The 26099-nt window shown below is 43.0% G+C and overlaps 1 protein-coding gene across 1 annotated transcript in view; it reads left to right on the top strand.

The window, feature by feature from the left end:
• Positions 1-26099, top strand: part of C2CD2 (C2 calcium dependent domain containing 2) — a 67050-nt gene that overhangs the window by 21768 nt on the left and 19183 nt on the right. The window contains exons 3-12 of the mRNA XM_019528982.1: positions 1693-1812; positions 2323-2427; positions 8250-8369; positions 8654-8774; positions 12537-12645; positions 15060-15121; positions 20908-21035; positions 21390-21561; positions 23454-23567; positions 24752-24879. Coding sequence (XP_019384527.1) covers positions 1693-1812; positions 2323-2427; positions 8250-8369; positions 8654-8774; positions 12537-12645; positions 15060-15121; positions 20908-21035; positions 21390-21561; positions 23454-23567; positions 24752-24879 — 1179 coding nt within the window. The remainder of the gene's footprint in view (positions 1-1692; positions 1813-2322; positions 2428-8249; positions 8370-8653; positions 8775-12536; positions 12646-15059; positions 15122-20907; positions 21036-21389; positions 21562-23453; positions 23568-24751; positions 24880-26099) is intronic.

Below are 26099 nucleotides of genomic sequence, written 5' to 3'. Positions count from 1 at the left end.
CACTAATATATATATAAAATGAGAGAGAGGGAGAGATCAGTTGGGCAATGTTTTGCTATATTTTCAGTATTAAAGCAGTTTAGAAGCCTACCAGTATCCCTATCAATGTAATAAAATACATTCTAAATGTCTATATGTTTTGATGTTTGCTTTTGGATTTCTTATCATACAATGGGTGTGTGATGGGGGGATGTGGGGTTTGCAGGAGTGGGGTGGGAAGCGGTATGGTTGTGAGGGTGGGTGTGGAGAGATGTGGGGGGATGCAGGTTGGTGTGTGGGTAGGGGTGGGGGACTGTGGGGGAGCTGCTCAGGTGGGTTGGGTTCCCTGCTGCCCACAGGGTGCAACCCATCTGACAGCACATGGACTGCCCCTCCGGCCCCCCCCACAGAGCCCCAGCCATCCCCTGCAGGGCCCCAGCCCCCCCCCGCTCACTCTTGTAGCTCCCTGGTCACTCCCCCAGCCCTCGGTCACTCCTCTGCCTGGTCTCACCTACCCCCTGCTGGTGCCAGTGCCAACACACTCACTGGCAGTTGCAGCGACCATTGGGGCCTCCTGGCATCTGTGCTGTTGCTGCCGCATCGCACAGCTGCAGCCCCACTCGGCAGGGTGCCACATGGTGCGCTTTCATGCAGCTCGGGGCTGTACCTGGGGCTCTGCAGTGTTCATGGGGGCCGCCTGCCATGCCAGGTGAAGCCCCTCATGCGAGGGCCCCATGCACCGTTGGACTGGGCCACTTCCATGCACGCAGGGCCCTGGGTCACAGCTCTGAGCTTCCCAAAAGCGTGCTGTGGTGCTCTGCCATGTGGGGCCTCAGGCATGCGATGCGGCAGTGCGGGTGCCAGGCAGCCAGGGCCAAGCCCCACTGCCCTGTGCCACGCAGGGGGCTGTGCCAGGATGCCCTGAGTGGCCCCGACAGTCACTGCAACTGCAGGTGAGTGTGGGCTGTGCGGGGGGGTAGGGCTGAGCAGGAAAGTGAGTGGGGAGCTGGGGGAAGGAAGGAGAAGCTGGGGGAGAGATTGGGGAGTTGGGGAAGTGGGGGCCTGGGGCCAGGCAGGGGTTCACCATACTCCCCTATCCCCTCTTCCAGCCCCCTCTCAATCCCCTGCTTACCTGGCACAGGGCCCAGGTCCAGATTGCTACAGCAGTACTGGGGAAAGAAGCAGCCAGAGAGACACTCTGGCTGACTACCAAAGCATCTCTGTGGAGGACCGAGCTTCCGGTTGCCTCAGGACATGGTCTGGAACTGTGCCCTGCCCCGCTTTTTTCTCCTGGGGTATTTTTAGATACCTGGATATCCAGGCATCAAATTTTGCCCCCATGCTGCATATTTGCAGTACGGGGAATGTTTTTTTTTTTTTTTGTTCCCGCACGTGCATCTTGTAGCATCTCAAAGGGGTTTGAAACGCTGCAAGAGGCACATGCGTGCTCATGTGGATGTGCCCTAAGAGTGTAGATGTGATATCCAGGCACTTAAGTCTGCCTTCATATACAATGAGGGATATTTCTCAATTAATTAGGGCTTATTAAATTAATATGCTAAAATGAAGGCTTTTGTACGTGCTATGTACCAAGGTTAGGAATTCCTGAACTCTTTAATTGCTCTGCCTACACGAGTAGACTATTTTAAAACCATTTTACCCTTACTTTCAAGAAACCATCTGAAGAAGGCCGTATTTCTTTTTTTCCCCTAGGTGATTTCTTGTGATGTAGTGGGAGATTCTATTCAATTTTTTGTCAGTGTGTCTCAGAGTTCACACGCTACCACAGAATGTCACTTGTACAGCGTGAAACTGTCTCCACTTCATTTGCAGGTAAAGTGCTTTGTTTTAAATCTTTCTGTCTCTCCCCCGTCTCCCCTTACCTCTAAGATTTGAAAGTAATTGGACCTCTTTTTTGCATTTATTTTACCTGTCATAGTGTGGTCCAGCAAGATAGTGCATTTGAATCTCATTGTCACAAAGACATTTATATTCTTAACTTAAAAATACTCATGTGTCCCAGCTAGTTGTATAACCTTCCAGGGAGAGTGACGGAGGTAAAGAACATGGTATTTATATATTTGTAGACTGATGCTAAACATTTTGGTCTATAAATCTGATATTTTTGATCCATAACCAGATTACACTTTAAAAGCTGAAATAATGCTTTCTATTTTCTCAGACTACTGTAACTTAAGAGTTGAATTTAAAGTTGGCATCACTGACTGCTGTGGAACTGTAGTTGCTTACATCAGTGATGAGGCTGACCTACTGCTTTTCTGTAGAAGGCAAACTATTTGTAAGACTTTTTAAAAATAAAAATAATCTATGTCATTTCAACAGCTGGAGCTCTGCATGAAAGAGAAAGGAGAAGACATTGAAGTTGTGTGGTCCTTCATTAATGCCCCAGAAACGAATATTGAAATCCACCCAAAAGCAGTGCAGGAGGTCAGTCAATAAGTTTCTGTTGGTTTCTTCAACAAAATCGTTTAGGTTAAGTTATGAATTTTCTATGCACCTAGCCTCCTACAAAGATGCCTAAGCATTAAAGCCTGGTTGAAATAAATTAGACACAGTCTGAGAAAGAAGCCTTTTGCTGTATCTTTGGATTCATTCTGACATACTTTGATTTTTCTTAATTTTATATAAAATGACTCTGATTTAAGGTACTACTACAGCTTCCCAAGTTAATTTGAAAAATGTAAGGCCCTGCACCATCTAGGCTGGTATTGGAGGATGGCAGTGTTTTCTCTGAAACAGTATTGAATTTGGCATATTTTTATTTGTACAAAAAAATCTAAATACCTTGGCCTTCTGCAGTTCCCTTTATGTATGCAGTTGGTTCACGCTTTCTGATCTGTGCACATATTTGGAACCATTCATTTATCCTCACCCTCATGCTTCCCAGACTAGGGAGTTGTACCTTTTTATGGCCTGTTACATCTGTTTCACTAAGGGGGTGCCTGTATGGTGTGCAGTGTCTTATGTATTTAAGCTTTAGTCCAGTTCCAAACTATTTCTGAGGAGATGTACTGACTGACTAGTGACCTAGGGAGAACCCAGTTTTTTCATAGATTTTTACATAAATGTGAAACAAAACACGCTTCAGAAGGCTTCTTTAAATGTAGATTTACTGTGTATGTGGAGCAACCTAAATACCATTCCAAGCAGTTATGGTCAGTTATCCACATATAAAATGGTTGCTAAGTGCATATTGACAGATCATAATGGTTCTGACATAGTAATTGTGGCCAGCTGTATTCAAAACTCTGTTTTTTTGAGAAGACTGACTACCAGGTATTGAGAGCCATCAGAATCTGTGGTTCTCTGCTTGGGTTTAAAAAACAAACAAACAAAACCTTAATTGGAGTAACTACAGGTTTTATAGTTATATACCCTGCTGGTGTACATTTGATTTGTATTAATGTTGGAGGGGAAATACCAATATGTTGAAACCTGTAAACAGTGTACACTTGGAAATTGTTTCAGCATCCTGTATTTTAAGGATGCTTTATTTCCACACCCTCTCCACTTCACTTTTTTTTTTTTTTTTTTTTTTTTGAAGAAAGTACTTTCCAGTCTGACTCTGAAGAACTGAGGATCTTGCTTGCATACAAGTCTTGCATTCCCAAGATGAAATCTGTGGATTTTTGGAAGTAACTTGGCTATGGTTTTAATGTTCCATGTGTTTGGAGGATTGAATGAAAGCTCATATTTGAAAGGAGATAGGGACTAATATGCGGTGTATGCATGTGTGTGGGCACAGGGAGAGAGATTTGGGGTGAGGGTTGCATGTTAACTTGTTTTGGATTTAGAGCTGTAGTAAGGAGGAGACTTGAGCAGAGAAAAACCCTTGAGTTATCAAAGAAAGAGGCATTTTATCACAGGCAAGAATGGGAGGAAAGTCTGAAAAATGCATAAGGCAAGAAAGAGAACGTGTCTACATAGGGAGAACTTTTCACAAGAAAATGGGGTAGAGGAGCTGTTGTTGCAGAATAATTCATTGTTAGGATATTCCAGAAGAATTACCAGCCTGGATGGTATTTTAGAATAAAATACTTCATTCTTGAATAGTTGCTTCACTTTGGAAATACCCTGATTAATCTGAAGTGGAATCTACCCTGGGAGCTGTTCTCGATTAGCTGTTGAGTAGCAGCTTGTCTTGAAAAGCTGTTAAAATAGACTTCCGCATGAAATTCTTAGGTTCTTTCCAATATACTTTTATTGGATCAGGAGGGTAGATAGGCGAGGTTTTAATTCTGACTGATGACCAGGTCTTTCCTATAATATGGTTTCTCTATTGCTTGTGTACATAACTTGGTAACAGTAAGTGGAAGAAGTCAACAAGCAAGTGGAATGTAATCTTTGAGAGACCTCTGTTTATAGATTTTTAATTTTTTTTTTACTTTTTCACATTCAAAGTCTAGCTCTAAATGTTAGTGTGTGTGCAGTTTTTTGTTTAAGGAATCAGAACTCATGATGGAGGTGATATGTTTTATTAGACCAACTAGATTTTTGCAAAACAAAGAAATCTTTATTTGCAAACTTTCAGGCACAAGCTCTCTTTTTCAGGCATAGAAGAAAAAATTGTAAACATTTTCCTAGGTAGAAATGAAAGTTCATATTTCATAGGAGAGTTGAAGGTGTGGTAAAATCTCCTGTCTGAAACAGTTCATTTTATGCAGATTAGGCTGAGAGAAAAGTTGGAATAGTCTATTTACCCTGAAGTTGTTTGGTGGTAAGAAGGATGTAGTCATTTCTCCTTCTGCTTATGATGTTTCATATTTCACAGAAGAATAAAAAGATGGAATGTTCTTCTGGGCCAGTATTTCTTATGTGGTAAGGTTTTTGTTTAAGACTTTAAGGAAACTGCTTCAACCAGGCATGAGAAAAATATCTGAAAAATAATCTAATGATACTTGGCAAATTTACTTGTTACCAAAATTAGAGTTTCCTGGAATTCTCCAGATTTCAAAAATCTATATTTTTCTTTAAAGCAAATTGCTTTTTATACCCCCTTTCCCAGAAAAGTCTTGTTAAAAAATAAAAATGAAAACCCAGTGGAAGTTTTCAACAGGCTGTAACCAAGACTTAACTATACACCTCCATGTTGTGCAAAGGAAAGTCACAATGCCCAAATGGACAATATGGAAATTGAGTTGTAATAGTCCTTTGGATATTGTGGAGCATTGTATCATGCAACTTGCCCTCCTTATTTTTTTTCATTTTGCTGGTGCCTAAACTTGTTATAGGAGGCACATCTGTATGTGTGACATACAGTTAGTTAATTCTGTCAACAATGCCTGCATGTATTCAAAAGACAGCCTTGTATAATGGGTAGCAAAATAGGATTTATGGACATTGCCAGTTGGAATTTTTCAGGCTAATAAACCTAATAAACCATCGGAATTCAAAGGTTAGGAAAGCACTCTGACTTTGAATTCAGGTAGACCTGTAATGATGATTTATTTGCCTCACTTTCTAGAACAGGGAAGAGCTCAGGTTTGTGATGCATAGGGCATTCCTTTCCCAAGTTCTAAGAGTTATGTGGTCACTGTGTTGCAGCAGGAGCTTAGGGTCTCCCAAAGTTGGGTGTTCATTTGGATGCCCAAAGTATGGGGACCGATTCTTCTAGTAACCTGTTAAAATAGGTTGGGTTTTACAACAGGGTCTTCTTAACCACCCAAATAATGTGGTTCATCTGAATTGAGTACATGGCATGTGCTGTGCTCTAGCAGAAATAAATGTGTTAGGGCAGGAGGAACAACCTGTGCTACAAGTGGCATGGGCAACCTCTGTGTGTAGCACATGGTGGATCAAAGAAGAGACAGGCAGCACAGTACTATATAGGGCAGAGTGGGCAGTCAGGCAGGGAGTACGAGGCAGGAAGCAGAAAGCAGAGCAGCAGTTTGGGCAGAAGGAAGGGATTGGAGTGATACGTGGAGAGGGTTCAGAGCTAACTTATGGCATGCTTGCCAAAAAGTTTGGCCCCCGATGGTTTAGAGTATGGCTTCCAGTGACTAATAATTGGGTATACTGAATGCATATATGTATTTATGCATATGTTTATATTGTATAACAGGGCTGTCCAACTTCTGGGTACCTGTGGCCCACACGCCATGCAGGTTGCCATCTGGGGGCTGCAAAAGGTGCAGGCCATAGACCTGGGGGCCACTTGAGATGTGGACAGCATCCCCGCCCCCATTGTCCCTAATTGTGAAGGCAGCCTAACATGCACTCTTCACCACCCCAAACAAGCATACCACAGGAAGCCTGGCTCCCCCTTGCTGCCTGAGCAAACCCCGCTTCCTCTTTCTCTCCTGGCCACACACGCCACCCACCTGCAGTGCAAGAAGCCCTAATTTCTTTCTTTATTGTATGCACTATGAGCTGCCCGACTCTTTTCTCTGCTGTATGTGCAGTCCCAGTCGCCCCTGGTCCTCTCCCACTTGCATGCAGCTTTGGCACCCTGCCCTCTCCTGCTCTGCCACTTTGTCCCCAGCTGAAGCAGGATGTAAAAACTGGAGGAGGGAGGGTAAGCCTGTAGAACCCAGTTTCCACAGCAGGAGCAATACTGAGGTAGGGGGAGGAAAGGGGTGGTGGCTGGCCAGGAGCCTGGAGCCCACATGCTAACCCTTTGGGGGCTGCATGTGGTCCGTGGGCCACCATTGGACAGCTGTATTGTATAAGATCCTGTAAGGTGGCTCCCTTTCTTTAGAAGTTTTGGACAGTAACAGCATGCTCTTCTTTTAGAACATAAGAAATGCTATACTGGCAATCCACAGCTCTATATAGCCTAGTATCTGCTTCTTGGGATATGATACTCAGGATATTGGGGGCTTACTGGAAATACATAGAAGAGTTCTCTGTTGTGGAGGCACTGCACCAGCCTGTCTGTATATTTTGCTCTTCATCTCAAAGGAATGGAAGTTGAGCCTTACCTAAATTCTGCCTGAAACACTTCCCCTACAATTTTTGCTTCTGTGCAATAATTTAATTTTAAAAGCCCTGTCCAATTGCAAATATCGAAGAAAAATAAATGTTGAATAGCATGCTGTCACTGATCAGCTCCAGCAGTAAACTTTATACCAGACCAACAGAAAGCAGCTCACTGCGATTTTATTTTTATATAAAAATGCACCAATCTGGTAAACCTACCTCCGTAAACATTTGGCAATGAACTTTGATGCCTGTAACATTAAGGATCAAGGATAAATGCATGTTGCTGTGAAATGCATCTAGAAAGAATTTTGTGGCTAAGCAAAATGAGTAAGAATAGTAGCCTTTGTTTCCTGACTTGAGCAGCCTGTCAGATGTGCAGCTGAAGGCCTGATAGGATCTGAGGTGGGATCCTCACAATCCTGCTTCCTGCTCTGCCACATGTACATGACAGGAGACATGACTGTGGGATCCAGCATCAGATCCCAATACAGCTTATTGGTAGTGAAGAGGGAGTCTGGGATCACAATCCCAGGCTGTCCTTGCACCAGCAAGTAGTAAGCTTCCAGGCATGGAACCCCTGTCAGCTGATCTGGGCTCAGCTGATCCAGCCCAGCTGGGGACTCCCAGGCACAGGAGCACATGGTGTGGCCACAGGCTGGGAGTCCAGATCAGCTCTCAGGGCTCCCAGCCGTGGGGGTATACTTCAGGGCTGGGAGCCTCAGCTTGACCAACACTTCTTGTGTAGTAACTTTGTGGCTTATTCTTTGTTTTATCACACCATTAATTGCATTAACATGTTGCCAGGTAAAAACTCAAGATGTGATTACCTGGTTAAGATTGAGAGAGTCTTAAGCACCACCCTACTGATTGGTCTGTGTTGACTGTGGGGCACTGCTTCCCAGCTATTGTAAATCAGCACCATTTCATTTAAGTCTGTGGAGCTGTGCTGATTGACACTACCTGATAATATGCTTCGTCTTTTTTCTTCTATCCATTTATATATACCAGTGAGATGGTCCAGTGTTACAGTGTGTGAAATCATTGAGATTCCATTTTGATGTTAGTAAGGACTCTACCCTTTCTGTATGTCAGTACTGCATTTTACTTTCATACTGCATATTTTGGTCTCTCTCTCATAACATTGTTTTTTATTTATCAAGTGACTAAATAATTGCTCATCGTGTCTGGTTGTTGGCAGTAGACCTTTTTCTGACAAAGCATACTCTGATATTAGAGTAGACTGCATGCTCAGCTTTCAAATAAATTTCTGTATTTGATATTGCTTCTCCTGATTAACTAGAAGCATGATTTTTTTTCTTCCCTTCTAGGGTCAGATGCCTGGGACATGTGCAATATCTATACTCAGAGATATTTTGGAGAATCTATTTATTTCAGTTTCTCCATCAGTAGTTTTGAGTACAAAGCCTACAGACATAAAGGAGGTACAGGTGAGTACAGGCATTTTTCCAGCTCCTTTTTTTGTTAATATTTTAATCTCAAGAAAAAGGGCATTCATGACCCAGTGAATAAGTCATAAAGTTAATAAATATGGGAAACATAAAATTGCATGACCATTGGCACAGAAGATTTTGGAATACACAACTCATATGAATAGCTAATGCTATACTCCAGGATTTTTGTTTGTTTTTTAATAATTTAACATGGTGGTTGTGAGCATGTGACACATCCAGTAGCATTTTACATCATCTCTTGTCTTGCTTCATTTTCACAGAATGTACAGAACGTAGGAACTCTCCCTCAGGGCACCAGTCCTCCTAAACCTCCAAGGGCCCATGAACTGAAACTGCTAGTAAAGGATATCATGGCTACCCTGATGGATCCCAGTGCTGCAGGTGAAACAGTTACTTTAACGCAGCAGGTGTTCTGCTTCAAAGCTACAAGGAGAACAGTATTAACAAAAAAGTCTTAATGATCACACTTTTGGATGGAATGTATTGCAATTGGGTGGATCAGATAAGTTAATTTATTTTCTCCCAGGATGTGGATTTCCCTTTCCCATCAGCTGCCCCCATGTCAAGCAGAATGGGTTCTCTCTCCTCTGTCCCCTCCACTTCCTAGAATGAGTACATGGGATGGATAACCTATTTTCATTTGAATAATTGAGACTCCTTTTCAAAGCTCAAGGCACCTTGGCACACAACAAAATGCCAGCAGCATTAAATAACTATTCCAAAAAGGATTTTAGCAGCCAGTCATCACCACAAGAAAATTTCTTCTTCAATACCCTAATGCCATTATGGGAAGTACCCCTTTAACCATTTGCCAAAACCATACTAAGCAGATGACTTCTGTGGTATGCTATATTTGGGCTCCAGAGGCCTTTGTACACACCACAAAATTAACCTTTAAAGTGACTTAAATGCCCTTTTGCACTGCTTTAAAGGCTGTTTGCACTGTCAGCAGTGTATTGTGCATTAAATGACTTTGGGACGCAGCAAAATAAAACATGTCCAACATGTTTTAGTTTGCTACCTTACAGCTGCAGAGGGAAGCACCGGTCCCTGTGCAGCTCAGGAGCTGTGCAGGAAGCCCGTCCAGGCAGGATCCACTGAAGGGGGGGAAAAAAAAATGCTGTGAGCCTGTTCTTTTTTTTTTTCCCTCTCCAGAGCCTGCCTGCCTGCCTGAGCTGTATGGGGTCCCAGTGCTTTCCTCTGTGGCTGCAGGGGGGCAGCTGGTGCTTCCCGGGAGCACCCGGGCCAGGTGCCTGTGGGTAGGTACTGCCTGGGAAGCGCCACCACTACTGCAGAAGGAAGCACTAGCCTCTCCCGGCAGCTCAGGGACCGCTCCGCCTACCGGCAGCTCACCAAAGGGATGTTTTTAAAACCCACTGCTTCAGTTTAGGGAGAATTAAACCAAAGTAAACCCCTGGCATGTGTATAAGCAGCCCTGGGGACCAGAATAGTGGTTATTATACACTGTGCAAATTGTGGTGGGCTCCTTCCATAACCCTGGCAAACCATGGTACATTGCCCCCCGTTCCTTTCCAATTAAGAGGGTGTTCTGAGGCAGCAGTGGTTCCTTTATGACAAGACTTTAACAAGAGTTGCATTGCCTGAGACCAGGAAGGAGGAACAGAAGACCTTGTTGCTAATGTGAGAATACAGAGGCTCCACAGAGATGGATTGCCCCGTTCTTAAGCATATTTATCAAGGGCAGCTTGAGAATAGAAGGATGTAGACTATTTGTGTGCAGTTCTAAATATGTGTGGGGTGGGTGTGATATTTCCATTTGGGCATGTAGGAAAACTAAGGAAAACCCCCAGAGAACCTCAACTGAGGGAGGCAGATTTTCTGGGAAGTAGTTGGAAGTAGTCCAGCAGGAATAACTAATTTTCATGGAAATCTGTGGACCTATTTCAGCTCTAAAAATCTGCAAAGCTAAATCTTAATAAAAGGTTTCAAGGAAGCCTCTTGATCCATTTCATATGTGTTGTTGCTAAGCAGTTCTCAAACTTACTACTTAAATCAGTTGCCAATCCTGTTTTAAAAACTGCCCCAACATAAGCTGTTGCATTCTGGTATATGATTAAGTGACTTGGTATTGCACTGAGATGATTATTAGGTATGGTTCTTGTTTAACCTTCATACATCCACTCTCTTGTAAACAAATCCATCATTCTTGTTTTCTTCTCTGCAGAACAATGAAATGAACCTGTAAACATGGTCAGTGAGTTTGACTTTCTAGTTCTAGAAAGCTGACAGTTTAGCTATATAAAAAAGGGAGACACCAACAAACACTATTATATCATATTGTGATTCACCCAAACAGCACTGATCTTGAATTGCATGTTGCTCATTCTGAAACTGCTTTATTATACACTGATAAATCCTGAGCGATCCCTCCAGGAGCAAAATCATCAGTAAAATGTCCTGTCTGAATAAAGACATGCTGTGAGAGTGGCTGAGGGGAAATTAGTCATTGGTTTGGGCCAAATGTAGAGTGAAACCAAAAACTAGGTCACAGTCCTCTGAAACCAGTTGTGCCGCTTATGTTTGAGAAGGAGGCTTTCAGCCTGTCTTGCAAGTATTTAAACTTCTTCAAGCTCAAGCCTGCCTGCTTAAATGTTTTTGTGAGAGAGATAAACTGAGGTCCTGTCATCTCTTGTCACTAGTGATCCCACAACGTTTTGTTGAGTCTTACCAAATTACAGTTTGGTTAATTAGACTCTCTCCCTACCTACGTTTATCCTACTCTTGCAGTGGGGTATAGTAGCTTTAATTTTCTGTTTCATGTTGTTTATGTAATCCTTCTGTTCTGGAGGTGGAGAGGATGTGAGAAAGCCCTACATAACCTATTGCAAATAAGTAGTATTTTTCAAGGTAGTATTTGGAGTGCTGAATGCTCTAGGAGTCTTAAGGAAGGGTAGATTTCTACCTTATAGATTGATATATCTACATTTAAAATGTATTTTTTAAATTTATTTTTTTTAATTTAAATGTATTTGCTTAAATCAAAAGTACATCTCTGATATGCTTTATTGTTAGACTGTAAGGTGCAAATGTATCCTGCTTTCTCCCTGACTTTAGACTAACACAGCTAATTACCTCTCTGTTTTCTACTTCAATTAAAACAATTTAACCTTAAACGAACTTTAACCTACCCATAACAATGGCTTAATAAGGATTTGTTGGTAGGGTGGTGCCTTAAACACTAATTGGCTCGAAGAGGCATGAGCTTTCATAGGCAACCTCCTACTTTGTCAGATACTATGGATTATTTTAAAAGCTAACGTTCACTAATAGATGCTTTGTGTTTACATGGGTCATCTCTCATATACAGGGTTCAAATAATGCACATCTGAAACAATCTGATATACATAATTGGCAGAAGAACTAAAGTAGCATGTAACTTTATTTCTGCCTACAAATCTTAATGCAGATGTGCATGTGTTTTCTTGCAACTATTTTGGATAGTCCAGAATCCCAAGATGAAAAGCAGTGACTTCTGAACCTGAATACAAAAAAAAAAATCATTATCTTGTATAGTTTCTGAAAAATACAAATATTCCTTGTTAATGCAAACAATTCTTGCATGGAAATTCACTAGTTTACCTAGTAAACACCTTTTCCCTACAACCCCATGCACATTTGTGCATTAGTAGACCAATTCCCTCGACTGGCCTGATTAATTTTTAAAAAATTGTCCACATCAATTATTCATTGGCAGTTCTGCTTGGCACATGGCCAGTAGGGACTCCAGGTCACTTAAAAATGCATATCTCAAACCACTTAGATGCTCTTTATAATAGCACTTCCTGTTATTGTTACCCGCATCCTCTTCCCATCCCTCCAGGGTTTGTTTCACCCACATTTTTCACTTCTTGTCTAAAACGAATGTAGGCTCATCAGGGCATGAATTGTTTCCTATTATGTTTGTATTGCATGTAGAATAGTAAGGCCCCAATTTTGACTGGAGTGTCTGGATATTAACGTAATACAAATAAGTGGAGGCAAGGAGAGTTTCATGGGGAGGCAGCATTTTCCCAGTGGTCAATAAAAATGCACAGTATATAAGATGCCTATCTTGCACACCTTTTAAGTAAATATACTTCCTGGTGAAGTCAACTGTTGTGTGTTTCTCTTTCCCTATTACAGGCAGCCTGAACCTAATATGTGTAAGTCAGTTGAATGATCCTTCACAGAAATTCTCCAGTTCTGTAACCAAAAATGCTACAAACCTCTCTTGGAAGGAGGAGTTCATCTTGTGAGTTTGCACTGAGATAATGGCTTCTATTAAATGTTTTCACATTCCGCAGTGACCTGCTACTTAGGGGAAGGAATAATGTCTTTAAAATATTCTGTCCAAGTCCTCCAAAAATGTGATACGACACTAGCAAGTGACAAAGTGTTGTGCTGGTACTGTCTTATGGCAACTGTTGATGTGGGTTTCTAAATCACTTTTATTTTCAGGACTGGGGAGCATAGAAATATAGCTTCTAATATAGATGCATGAGAAAGTAAGAATATTAAACTATCTAAAAGTGCACTATAGGAAGTGTGCGCAGCCTTTGTTGTCTAACTCTTCTCTTATCCAAGGAAAAGAGACTAGTGTCCAAAGAACAGATCTAGCAGAAGAGGATTAGTGACTGCTTCACTCCCAGCTTGTAGCGTGGAGTGAAATCTGAAGGGATCTGTTCTGCAGTGTAAAGGGGAAAGGACCATAGGAGTGCACAGGTCTACAGCTGTGAGGGTTGCTTGCCTGAACTCCATTTGCAGAGTTCATACAGAAGAGACAAGAGGGCTGAGAGAGCAGCAATAATCAATAGTTTGTGTCTTTTGAAAGAGAAGTGGTAGGACATATAGTCTGAGGTAGCATAGGACTTGCAGCAAGCTGGTCCCATTAAAATGTGCAGAAAAGCCTATGATTTAACAGCAGAGAGGAATTTGAAGTTGGAAGTATATATGCATCTTTTTGGACCTGGCCCTTTGAATATACATCATAAAGCAATTCTGAAAGCTCTCTTATTCTACCATGTGCTCAGATGGAAGCTTTGTCCAGTGCAAACTGATTGTCCCTCATCCTGCTGTCAGGTCTAATAAAAGTTTATTAACCAGGAAGCATCCTTTTTCAGACACCTCAGTCCTGTGTTAGTTTATCGTTCTGTTTTCTGATTTAGTGATGAGAAAAGCCTTAAGACTTAAGCCTTTTTGTAAAGCCCCAGGCTCAACCCTCTTGCTTAACAACAAGATTCTTTGCAACCACACTACTGGATATAGCACAGAGGTGGTGGGCAATACTTGTATAACACTCTGGTTCATAAAGCATTTTGAAAAGCTCCAGAATAGATCAACTGCATTTGCAAACCACTTCTACCACCTGTTGGTGGAACAGAGTGTCTGTTCAACATAGCATAGCAGCTGTATCACCCAATATTTTAGGACAGGAAGTTTCAAAGAATACCCTTTCCTATTGAAAGTGCAGGGAAAGGTCAAGCAAGCAGGATGTGATTAATATAACTGGAATTTAACTGTGACACTAGGGATATTGGTCTCTTTATAGTAACGGGTGCTTTTAGAAGTGTCTAAGATATACAGGCTTACAAGAAAGTTCTGGTGCAGGGGTTCGTACCATCCAGCCCACAGAGCCTCAGATCCAGCCCTGGTCGGGACTTTTACTAGGGTTGGAAGTCAGTGGCAAGAAGTGGTGCCAGGGCCTCCATTTTTGGGGAAGGAAATGGGTGGCGGCAGCAGCAGCAGCAGGCCAAGTAAGGAGAAGCTATGTAAAGGAAAAGCCACCACTGTGGCAACTGGGCCAGAGCACCATCTCACTTTGGACCCAAGCCAGGTTGTTATGCAGCCTTAATGGTTAGGATTTGGTTGTATGCCTTCTTTCCTCCCTTTCAGGGATGGTGCTCCAGGATCATATTGGTGGCACTTTCCAAGCCAACACCACTTGACTTTCTGCTGCACCCTTTGACTTCCTTGGAAGGCTCTGTGGTTCAACCACCCCTGCTGAGCTTAAGTCAATAGTGCCTTCATGTGGAGGTGATACAGCTGCACTGAACATCTTGTGCTGCTGAAACAGAGGCATAATGTAAATATATGTTTTTGAGCACTTGGACTTAATGCAGGAGGAATAAATGAACTTTAGAGGGAGTTTCACAACACACATCCATTATGTCTCGCGTCAATTAACTGATTGTGATGGAGGCAGGGTAATGAATAAAGGAATATACATTTCAGTAAGGAAGCAAAAATTTGTCATGCTGATCATGTCATAGCTACAGGTTGCCAATTCTTGTTCATTTATAATAACACTCGAGGCAGTGTTTATATAAAGGCCATGTTTTAATGGAAACATTCAGGCAATCCAACTCCAGTGATAATGCTAAAGAGATCCAATTTCAGTCTTCCAGTTCAGTTTTCCTTCACTTTTCCCCCTTTTCCTCAAGCTAATTGAGGTCAGGTGGTGCTAGACACAAGTTCTCAGTAAGGTCCTTGACATGTTGTTCAGTTTTCCCAGAGACTGGTTGGAGTTGTACTAGTGAGACATACTGTAGTCTAGCGTGAAGCAGAGGGGGACAGATAATTCAAAATGAATGTACAATAAAACTTATAAATAAAAGATAAATAAAATAAGGCTCATGGAGGCTTAACACAGTTTTGTTTGTTTCACAGTGAATTAAATGCCAGATCAAAAGAGTTACAATTGCAGATCTTAGAAGATGGAAAGTTGGACAGTAAGTATGGTAACTGAGTTTTTGCATGGTTATTTAATGGGAATTACTAAGACTTCAAAATAAATCCCTCTTTGTCCTATATATTAATATAGGGTCATGTGTGAGATTCAGATTTCATAAACCTGTATGTAATGTAGAATTGCTCTACTGACTTACCTGGTTGTCCCTATTGAAGTATAGCCAATTTAGCTAAGACATCAGAAAGTCTCTGGAGCAGAACAGTCATAGAGGGAGGAACACATTTTTGTGCAGAGAGGAATCATTTAAAAGTAACCAACTGAACAAGCCCAGCAGCCGACTTGGAGAGGCTCTCAAAACTGGGCCTAACATTTGTAAATCCACTCCTGCTTTAGGACATGAGTATTCATATTAGAAATCAAAAGTATTGAACTAGTGTGTTTACGTTACCTCATAGTTTCATAGTTTCTAAGGTCGAAAGGGACCTGAGCAGATCATCGAGTCCGACCCCCTGCCATGGCAGGAAAGAGTACTGGGGTCAAACGACCCCAGCAAGGTATACATCTAGCCTCCTCTTAAACACTCCCAGGGTAGGAGCCAGCACCACTTCTCTTGGAAGTTGGTTCCAGATCCTAGCCGTCCTGACAGTGAAGTAGCACCTCCTGATGTCTAAACTGAATTTACCCTCTGCCAGCTTGTGACCATTATTCCTGGTCACTCCTGGTAGTGCTTGGGGGAACAGGGACTCCCCCAATACCTGCTGGTCCCCTCTGACTAGTTTGTAACAGGCCACTAGATCCCCCCTCAACCTTCTCTTGTGGAGGCTGAACAGGTTCAGGTCCCATAGCCTCTCCTCGTAGGGCCTGCCCTGCTGCCCCCTGATCATGCGAGTGGCCCTCCTCTGGACCCTCTCCATGCTGTCCACATCCCTCCTGAAGTGCGGCGCCCAGAACTGGACACAGTACTCCAACTGCAGCCTGACCAGTGCCGCATAGAGGGGGAGGATCACCTCCTTGGACCTGCTTGAGATGCATCTGTGGGTGCATGAGAAGGTGCAGTTGGCCTTCCTGACTGCATCCCCACACTGCCAGCCCATGTTCATCTTGGCATCAGTGATGACTCCAAGATCTTTTTCTGCCTCTGCACTGACAAAAAAGGGAGTTCCCCAGCCTGTAGGTATTGTTCCTCCCCAGGTGCATCACCTTGCACTTGTTGGTGTTGCATACCATCCTATTCTCATCTGCTCACCCCTATAACCTGTCTAGGTCTGATTGCAGCCTATTCCTCCCTTCTAGCGTGCCCACGTCCCCCCACATCTTAGTGTCATCAGCAAATTTGAACAGGGTGCTATTTATCTCCTCGTCCAAGTCACTGATGAAGATGATGAACAGTGCGGGCCCGAGGACCAAGCCCTGGGGGACCCCACTGCCCACATCCCTCCAGGTCGAAAATGACCCGTCTACCACCACTCTCTGGGTGCAGTGCTCCAGCCAGTTGGCGACCCAATTGACTGTGGGTGCCAACACCACAGTCCCCCAGTTTCTTGATGAGAACAAATTTGAACAGAGTACTCTCCACGCCTTCATTCAAGTCACTGATGAAGACATTGGACAGCACTGGGTTCAAGGACCAAACCTTGGCGAACTCCACTGCTCACATCTTTCCAGGTCAATGCTGATCCGTCCATGACCACTCTTTGGGTGCATCGTATTAGCCCAGGGGTATCCAACCTTTTTGAACATGGGGCCGGATCATGAACGTTTTATCACCCAGGGGGCCAGCGAGCCATATTCAAACACCCTCTGTCCTGGGCCAGAGAGACCCTGCTTGTGCAGCTCTACTGCACCTGCCTGTTACCGCAAGGTTCATGGTAGCTGCTGGTAGGTAGGGGCAAGAGAGACCCATTCTGCATCCAGCCAGCCCCAGAGACTGAAGGAGAGGAATAAATAGCTCCACATCCCCGTCCCCTGAGCAATGCAGCCCCATGAGCTCGTGCTGCCTGAGTGGGGCTGGAGCAAGGTGGCTGCTGCACTGCAGTCCCTCACCTGCACAGCCCCACCCACCGTGGTGCCCAGCCACCCGCGCATACAGCCCCGGCGGCCTCAGTGCTGTGAGCCCGGAGTGCGGGGTGTGGCAGACGCTGGCTTCCACCACCTTGTCCCGCAGAGGTCATGCCAGAACGCTGCCTGCTGAGGTCCCCCCGGAGCTGCCCTGCCAACTGCCTGCACCAGGCACCAACCCCCGTTCCTGCCCCACAACCACTGAGCCCAGCGGGTCCCTGGAGGTGGGCGGGATGCTGGGGGCAAGGGGCCAAGCAGGAGAGAATTAAAAGCAAGTGCTGTCCGCAGCTCGTCCCTTCAGGTACGGCTGGGGCAGCCCTCGGGACGGTGGTGGTGGGACCTGGCTCACATGACATGTCCGGCCCCACAGGGGCAAGCAGCACCCCTCCCCTCCCCCACCCGCCTCGGGCCTCAGAAAATGGCTTGGCAGGCCGTATGTTGGACAAGCCTGTATTAGCCAATTTGCCACCCACCTGACCATGTAATCATCTACGTCACAGCTGCTCAGTTTATCTTTGAGAATAGGGTAAGATACCATATCAAAGGCCTTCTTAAAATCCAGGTGGGTAACATCTACCTTGTTCTCTGCATCTAAGCATTTTGTGACCTGATCATAGAACAAAATGAGGTTAGTCAGGCAGGATCTACCTGCTATGAACCCGTGCTGGTTGCCCTTCAGCATTTTTTTTCCTGCTGGACTCTCCCACAAATGTGATCCTTAATAATTTTTTCAAAGGTTTTCCCAAGGACAGAGGTGAGGCTGACTAGCCTATAATTACCCAGATCCTGTTTCCTCCACTTCTTGAAAACAGGCACCACATTGGCCTTTTTCCCATCCTCTGGGACCTGATCTGAGCACTATGGATGTTCAAACAACCTGGCCAGTGGTTCGACACTGGCCAGTTCCTTCATCACCCTTGGATGATGATCATTTGGGCCTGCTGACTTAAACACATCCAGCCCCTCCAAGTGTCCCTTTGCTAAGTCGGAACTAACAGTTGGTGGGCTGGTTTCCCTCCTGTGCTCGTCTTTAATCCAATTGGGAGATTTGTCCTGATCCATGTTCAGGAATATGGAAGCAAAAAACTCACTGAAGAGCTCAGCTTTGTCCCTCCTATCTGTCACCAGTTGCCCTAGTCTTCCCTGTAGGGGTCCTGTGTTACCCTGTGCTTTCTTTTTGCTCCCTGTATACCTGTAGAAGTACTTTTTGTTGTCTTTAATTTTCATCACCAGCCTAAGTTCCATTGCAGCTTTGGCCTTTCTAACTGACTCCCTGCAAGTACAAGCCAAGTAGGTATACTCCTCCTTGGTAGCTACCCCCTGCTTCCACAGCCTCTATACCTATTTTTTCTCCCCATGGCTTTCCTGGGTTTTCCTGTTCAGCCAAGAAGGGTTTTTGTCCCCTTTGCCTCCTTTCATGTGCATTGGGATTGTCTCTTTCTGTGCCTGAAGGATCGCTCCCTTTAGAAACGACCACCCTTTCTGGACTCTCATCTCACCAATGTTTTTGATCATCAGTGCCTTGCTGACTGATTTCCTGAGCATATTGAAGTTGGCCTTTCTGAAATCTAGCACTTCTGCCCTACTGGTTATCTTTCCACCCTTCACCAGATAGAAAATCCAATCAATTGATGGTCACTAACCCATAGGTTACCTTGTATCTGCAGATCCCTCCCCCAAGGTCATCCCCTATAACCCACACCAAGTATGGTATGGATAGCTAGCATGTTTTATATTGAGTTACTTCCCCCACTTTTGGAAATTAGGACTCTAAAAATTCCCTTGGTTCATAGATTTTCTTGTCAATGGAAATTAGTGAGCTTCTGGAGGAAAACCAGTGATGTAGCAAAAGATGGAAAAAGTTTTTTTCAGCAAGTTAATGTAGGGGGCTTTGTGTACGTGTGTTGGAATGCAAAGAAGCATTTCTTTTTTAAAGAATATATATATGTGTGTAGAGGGAAAGAAAACCTCACAAATTTCCTGAATTGTAGAATATTTTCCTCAAAACAATTATTAAGGGTGTAAGTTTTAATTCTAGATGCAAAGTTTGTATCGTTGCTTACGAAAATTTGTTGCTAGACTCTTCCAGTTATTGCAAATGTTTGATGCACCATGTTCTTACCATCTTTTAGTGCAAACCTGTGTTTGTTTTAGATCATCATGCTCCTGCCTTTTATGTGAAAATTGATAGCAGTAATAAAATCTTCTAAGGATTTCATGGTGTCTTTGCCCTTCTCAGTTTCCAGAGTCAGAACTCTGCTTCATGAAAGGGTTTATGTTTTGATTATTTTAGGTTTTTAACTGTTGATAGGGATTTATATGGGATGTTTGTTATCAGAGTCTTTATGGTAAAATGGCATTTTTTTAAGATTAACCTTGTCATCTGCAGATGCTCAGCTGCAGTATGGCAGTAAAAAGACAGAAATGTCTGCTTTTTTAAATATGGAGGCTTGGCTTTATTGCTTAAAGATACTAGGTGAAAAATACTTGGCTTCAGTTGAAATTGGTAGTTTTGCCACTGTAGAATTTTTGTGTCTTCCAAGAGTAACACCTGGATAAATGTAAAGGAGAATGTGTCATCTTAGATTGTAACAGTGCTGTTAGCAAAATTAACATAACTTTAATCTGTGCTTGTCGCCTTGCCAAACTCACTTCTCACCAGTAGCCACTTGAGAATGAATTTCCTGCTGGGTTAATTACAGTAGCTGTTCAGACATTCCATTATACTGCTTTTGTAATTCTCCTCCATTAACTAGCCAAGCCGTGTGCATTCAGCCAGAAAAACATTGTGGTAACTGTTTGCTGCACGTTCAGCATGTATGAGTAGCAGCCCAAATCATGATGTAATGTACATTTCTTCATTTCATTGCCTAAACCGTCGTGCTCAGATTGGCATGTACAGTACTGGTGCACATTACTGACAGACTGTGCTCATGTTATTCATTGAGGTAGGATTTTTTGATTCAGTTTTGTACGCTGTCTTTGTGATGTGATCTCGCCAACCTAGCCTCTTCCCATAAATTGTCCCATACTTGTTACCTTGCCAACATTCATGGATACAAGGTATAGTGGAACTATCCAGCTGGCAGCCCAGAGGCAGCATGCAGGCCTAGATCTGACCCATGGGGCCAAGTGAGTTGGACAGCCCTTAGGTACAAATATGAGGTGACTTGAGGGAGAGCATCTGAACTCCCCACATGAAGACTAGTAGAAGAGCTTTCTTAATGTATTATGCCCATCTAATGGGAATCCAGAGGGCCGTCTTTAAAATATAAAACAAAGGCGGCTGAAGAAACTTAAGAATTCAAATGCTTTTCTTCAACTCCCTCTTTAGAGCTATTTTCAGATTAACACCACCCCCACTGCCCCTGTATTAGCACAATACAAAATGTCTGCACTGTACCTCTATTGTGAAAGGTCAAGGACTCCTGAATACATCCCTCCCGCTCATGTACCCCAGATCAGAAATATGCCAGTGAAGGTGCTCTGGGATATCATCCTCCCTTTTGCACACACACACGTATATAGGTACTCTTTTATACTTTCTGGGTTTGGCATGTTCAAGTGGGAGTAGGTAGACAAGGTGTGCTCAAGACCCATCCCTATGTCCAAGGGCACTATTCCTTACACTATTAGGTGCCTCAACAGTGTGAAGTAGCAGTGGTCTTTTACTTTTCTCCCTTAAACCTTATCAATATCTTTACTGATATGTAATTTTGAAAGCTGAGATGTGACTTTATAGTGGTGTTTTTTCCCCATTTATTTTAGGTACCTTTTCAGCATGGGCAACAGTACCTTTAGACTTGTTCAAGAAGCAGCCTTCCGGACAGCAGAGCTTTACACTGAACAGCAGACCCAGCTGTGGTAGCCAAGTGTTAGGATCTGTCACAGCAGAGGTATCAACATGCTTGTATTTTGGGCTTTCAGGGTCAGAAGAGTGCAGTTTTTGCCTTGTGTATATTCACACCAGCTCAAAGTGGATGTGAAATTCTACTAAATCAGAATAGCTGTGTGCTGCTTTAACACTGGTGTATGCAGCTGCAGAGTTGCACTGAATCTGACCCTACCTGTCTTCCAAATAAAAGCTGTGATTCTAATGGAAAAAGTTTTTAAGGAATAATTTGGGTATTTTAACTGAAGAAAGGGACAGCAGCTGGAATTATGGAAACCATGCCCATTTCTCTTAAGCTTCAGTTCTTATTTCTAAATACAGATTTTTCTTTTTTTTTTTTTTCTTCCTTTTTTTCTAGTTCTGCTACATTGAACCTAGTGAGTTAAGGTCCTGGCAAGTTCCTGTTCAACTCCCTGCTACTAAGGTAGAGAAGGATCGAACTGTGATGCCCTGTGGCACTGTAGTCACTACTGTCACTGCTGTAAAAACCAAACCTCGTCTAGAAGGAAGATCTTCTCCCCTGAGCTCAGGTGAGGAGACTGTTAAGCTTAAAATGTAAATCTAGATTTGTTTCTGAAGAGAGTATGTGTGCATGTGTTTGCATGCTGCTTGTTACCTGTGGAGGGACAGGTGCAGAAATAGTAATGCTGTCCAGATCTATCTGGGTTTTTTGTGACAGTAGGTAAAAAATTTCTTCTGATTTGAATGATGTACGTTCTTATGCCACTGAGCTCAACCAAAAGGATTCTTTAGTAGAAACAGAGTTTGGTTCCTCGCAAATCAGGTGAGAGAGGATTATATGAGGTTTTTCTCAGTGGATATTTTGAATATCTGAGGTTTCTCTCTTGTGAAGTTTGGGTTTTGTGTATATATGTGTGTGTGAATATCTAAATGGCGGGGATTGTGGACAATATGATCCTACTACAGATATCCCATATGTGGTAGATTTGTATCTTTTCTTGTACAATTAAGTTGACTTAAATCAATCTGTCCCTGCAAAAAGGTGACACTGACTACCTTCAATGCTCTCATACAAGATCATAGAATCATATATAGCTGTTTGTGTCAGGTACTGAAAAATAGTACCACATATTTCATTCTTTGTATATTATTAGAAGAAATTATAGAGGCACCTTGTTTAATCACATACATAACTTTTTTTTCTGGAAGCACAGCTTCATGACTTAGTACTCCTGTTGTCTGTCTTTTAGCCACATGGAAGGTGAGGGTGGCAGAAAGTGTTGAGTGGGCTTCCAAGCCCTATTTTAGACAATTATTTTCTTTCTTTGATTCTGCATCTTATCCCCTCCATGTATGTACAGATGAGAGAAGATGCAAACTGAGCCATAGTACTGTGCACTGTTTTAAACTTAGTTTTAATAATCTTTTTGTTCTTCCCCAACACTATAATGCCAATCTATTCTAGCATGTAGTTTGTATAAGAGTCAGGAATCCGTACTACAGAACAATCTGATAACTCCACAGGCATTAAAGAGTTAGTGTATTCAGTAGAATTTTGAACAAAGCAGACCTTAAGATTTCAGGATCAGAATCACAATCAAAACAGGTTTTTTGGTATATGGCAGATGCTTGTCTGCATGACAGAACTACCAGAGAAATGAGTGAAACTGCTCAAGTCTTGCAGAGACTGCCCAGAGATGCAGAGTTTATTACGGACTAGACTGTGGCTCTGTCTAATCCTGAACTACACAACTATTTTTAAAGTGGATCGGTGGTGTTGTGTGAAGAAGCTTGCAGTGCTTGGTTTAACTATGTGTCTGGTGATGTTAGCCTTTCTGCAATAGGCACAAAACCTAAAACACCAAAATAGTTAGGAGGGTAAAAGCTATGGACAGCGAGTCAACTAGTAATTACAGTGTGTCAGAGCAGACTCAGTTAATCAAGTCTGCTGAAGCGTGGTAATTACCATGCTCCAGCAGATTGCAGCGTCATGTGTGCTGAAAAATGGTGGTGGGAGCACTTTAACTAAAGCTCACTCAACACCCCACCACCTTTTTTTCAGCATGGGGATGCTGGTACACGTGATGTTCTGGGTGCTTTAATTAAAGTATTCTAATTAAAGTACCATCCTTCCCCCACTTCCTCCCCTACTCCACTCCAGGAGCACCTGTATTACATGCCCTATTTTCCTAAATCTATTGTGTCAGTTTTAAGGCACCTGTATTCTGTCTGGAATGTTTTAATAATACTTAAATAATCTTCTAAACAGAATTCATTCATTTTAAAATGTCGTGAGGGTTATTTTTATATTACTAGTGACTTCTATTGCAAATTCATTAGGCTTCTTCTAAAAACTAAGTTTATATTGGGAGAAGAACTTTTTTCCCCAGACAAGTATAACAAATAACTACTGCTAAAATGTCCAGAGAAAAATAATAAGGAAACTTTTTTTTTTCTTCAGAGTCTCCTGTGAAAACTCCTGTGAAGGTGAAGGTGATTGAGAAGGATTTTTCTATTCAAGCAATTAGCTGTCATGGTGCTCCAGTCAGCAAAACTTTATCATCTTCAGATACAGGTAAAAGGAAAACATCTGAAGCTTGCAATTAGTGTACCTGTTTCTCTGCTGTGTATTGGATTAACCTAATCCATTAAACAGCACACCCATAGGCTGTTGCCTTTGGTCACGTACTGCAGTGTTTGTGTTAACAGAGGTCACAGCTAGAGGAAGAACAGTGGGTTACAGCAGATGTCTGTCAAGACAGGAATTAGTTTTTCAGAAACAATCTGGTATGAGAGAAGGGAAATGGAGCAGCAGTCAGGCTGTGGAATTTAAAAGGGGCAAAACCATCTAATCCACAGCTGCTAAACCCCTTCCACCATAGGCTACAGTACATGCAACTGGGAGGGAAAACTTCAGAACTTGCCACCTGGACTAGTACCAAGCCTGCCAGCCAGAAGGGATACTTTGGGCTTAACTTGATGGAAGGTAGCAGATGAAAATCAAAAGGCTGGATTGTCTTCCCAGTTCTATCAGTTGAATTACCTTGGGCAAGTTGTGTATCCTTGCTGTGCCTGCTTTTCTACCTTTTATAAATCACATGATTAATACAAGATAAAAAATGTTAAAATTCAGGCTGTGGGTTTTGGGATCTTTAGTCTGGATTCTATTTTGTAGCTCCTTCCATTTAAAGTAAATTGTCACTCCTCATCACAACAACCGTCACATCCTTCAGAAGAGTCATGGAAGTTCCTAATTGGAAAGATTCATGAAATCATCATATCTAGCTTGAAATGAGACATGCAGTGGCATTTTACTCCTCTCAGAGTAGCCAAGAGTGTATGTAGGACATTCTGCAATCAGCACAGGAACTGTTGGCCTGAGGACTAGATCAGGGTAGGAAGGAGGAGTGTGTTCAGTCCCTGCAGTGATTTGCCTGGTCTGTGCACATTAAACACTTAACATTGGAGTTTCCATAGACCTTTAAGACCACTTCAGGCATTTTGCAAATAGTTGTATGTGAAGCTGAAGAATTAAATGTCCATAGCCTCAGATCTAAAGGAAGGAGCGAGAATAATGAAACTTAACAGCAAAATGATCCATTGGATTGCACTGGGGTATGTGCAATTTGTATAAACAACTTCTGTATTTTTTTTTCTCAAAATTCAATTCAGCTTCCCCTCTTCCTGCTTTTGAACTCAGATCTTGAGTTCTTGCCTCCTTTTTTTTTCCCCACCATAAATGCTTTCCTTTCTTTTCAGAGCTGCTGGTGTTAAACGGCAGTGATCCAGTTGCTGAAGCAGCCATTCGGCAGTTAAGTGAGTCTGCAAAGCAGAAACTGAAATCGCCTAGAAAGAAAAGCACCATTATTATATCAGGAGTGTCTAAGGTAGAGTTGAACATCATGGTCCTGTTTAATGTTGTGTACTGAAAAGACTTGTGCCCTTTACTACATGTTCTCATCTCCACCATTCAACCTTGTGGTGTGTTTTCCTCTTCCCAAAAAAAAGGCTCATCATCTCAGTGGGCGCCTATACACATGCAGGGAGGCTGCTCCAATGTACTGTAATTACAGTGCATCGGAGCAGACTCGATTAATTGAGCGCTGGAATGTAGTAATTACCATGCTCCAGCAGATTCCAGTGTCACGTGTATCAGCATCCCTGCACTGAAAAATCCCAGCGGGGTGCTTTTACTAAAGCTCATTTATTTTTCGGCATGGTGATGCTGATACATGTGGTGCTACAAGTGCTTTAATTAGAGCAGCTCTTGGAGATGCTCTAATTAAAGCCCCCGCCCCCCCCGGAGGACATGTATAAATATCTATTGCTTCAAGAAATCTTTCAAGTTAATCCTAATATGTAGCCTTACTATGCAAAGAATAATATCTTGTGGAGGAGAGGGATGTTAAGGAGGTTGGGAGGACTAATGTGGAGATAACATCCTATTGGAAATCCAGCAGCTGGTGACAGGTGTCACTGGGTATTTTAGCTGTGTAGTGTGCCTGGATGCCGCTTGGACTTCACCTTTTTATATCTGCCTCTAAAAAGTTCTTTGACTTTTGACAATGTGCAAACACATCCCTTCTTGCCTGCAGAACAAGAACCTTTTAAAAGCTCCCTCACCCTCGCAATATGACCTTTTGACTGCCCTGCCTAACTCCCATCTCCCTTCTTGCTGCTCAGATAGCTTCAGTGCATTTCCCATCATAGGTTTTTCAAGCTGCAGAGCAGCTTGGTAGTGTACTGCAGTGTTTGCCATTTCTCAGAACCCTTGGGACAAGAGGGAGAATGTAGGAGAAGCAATGTGAACTGATAAGGCTCTGGCTTCTCTTTCCTTTTTTCCCCATTGTGGTGCAGGGAAATAAATTACAAGTGAAGATGGCAAACCTGAATTGATTAATATTAATCTGTAAAGCCTTCTTTGCAACCATAAAGTTGCAAAACTGGTTGGTTGGGTCCATTCTTTATGTTTTTAAGCACACTTTAGATCTTGTGAAAATTTCATAGATTTCATAGACATCAGGGCTGGAAGGGACCTTGGGAGATCATCGAGTCCAGCCCCCTGCCCAAAGGGCAGGAAGTCAGCTGGGGTCACAGGATCCCAGCA

Source organism: Crocodylus porosus, unplaced genomic scaffold, assembly GCF_001723895.1.
Source record: "Crocodylus porosus isolate Cpor-Errol unplaced genomic scaffold, CroPor_comp1, whole genome shotgun sequence".
In the NCBI taxonomy this organism is placed as follows: domain Eukaryota; kingdom Metazoa; phylum Chordata; order Crocodylia; family Crocodylidae; genus Crocodylus; species Crocodylus porosus.
The sequence above is the reverse complement of the archived record's forward strand: the minus strand, read 5'-3'. Positions and strand labels throughout refer to the sequence as shown.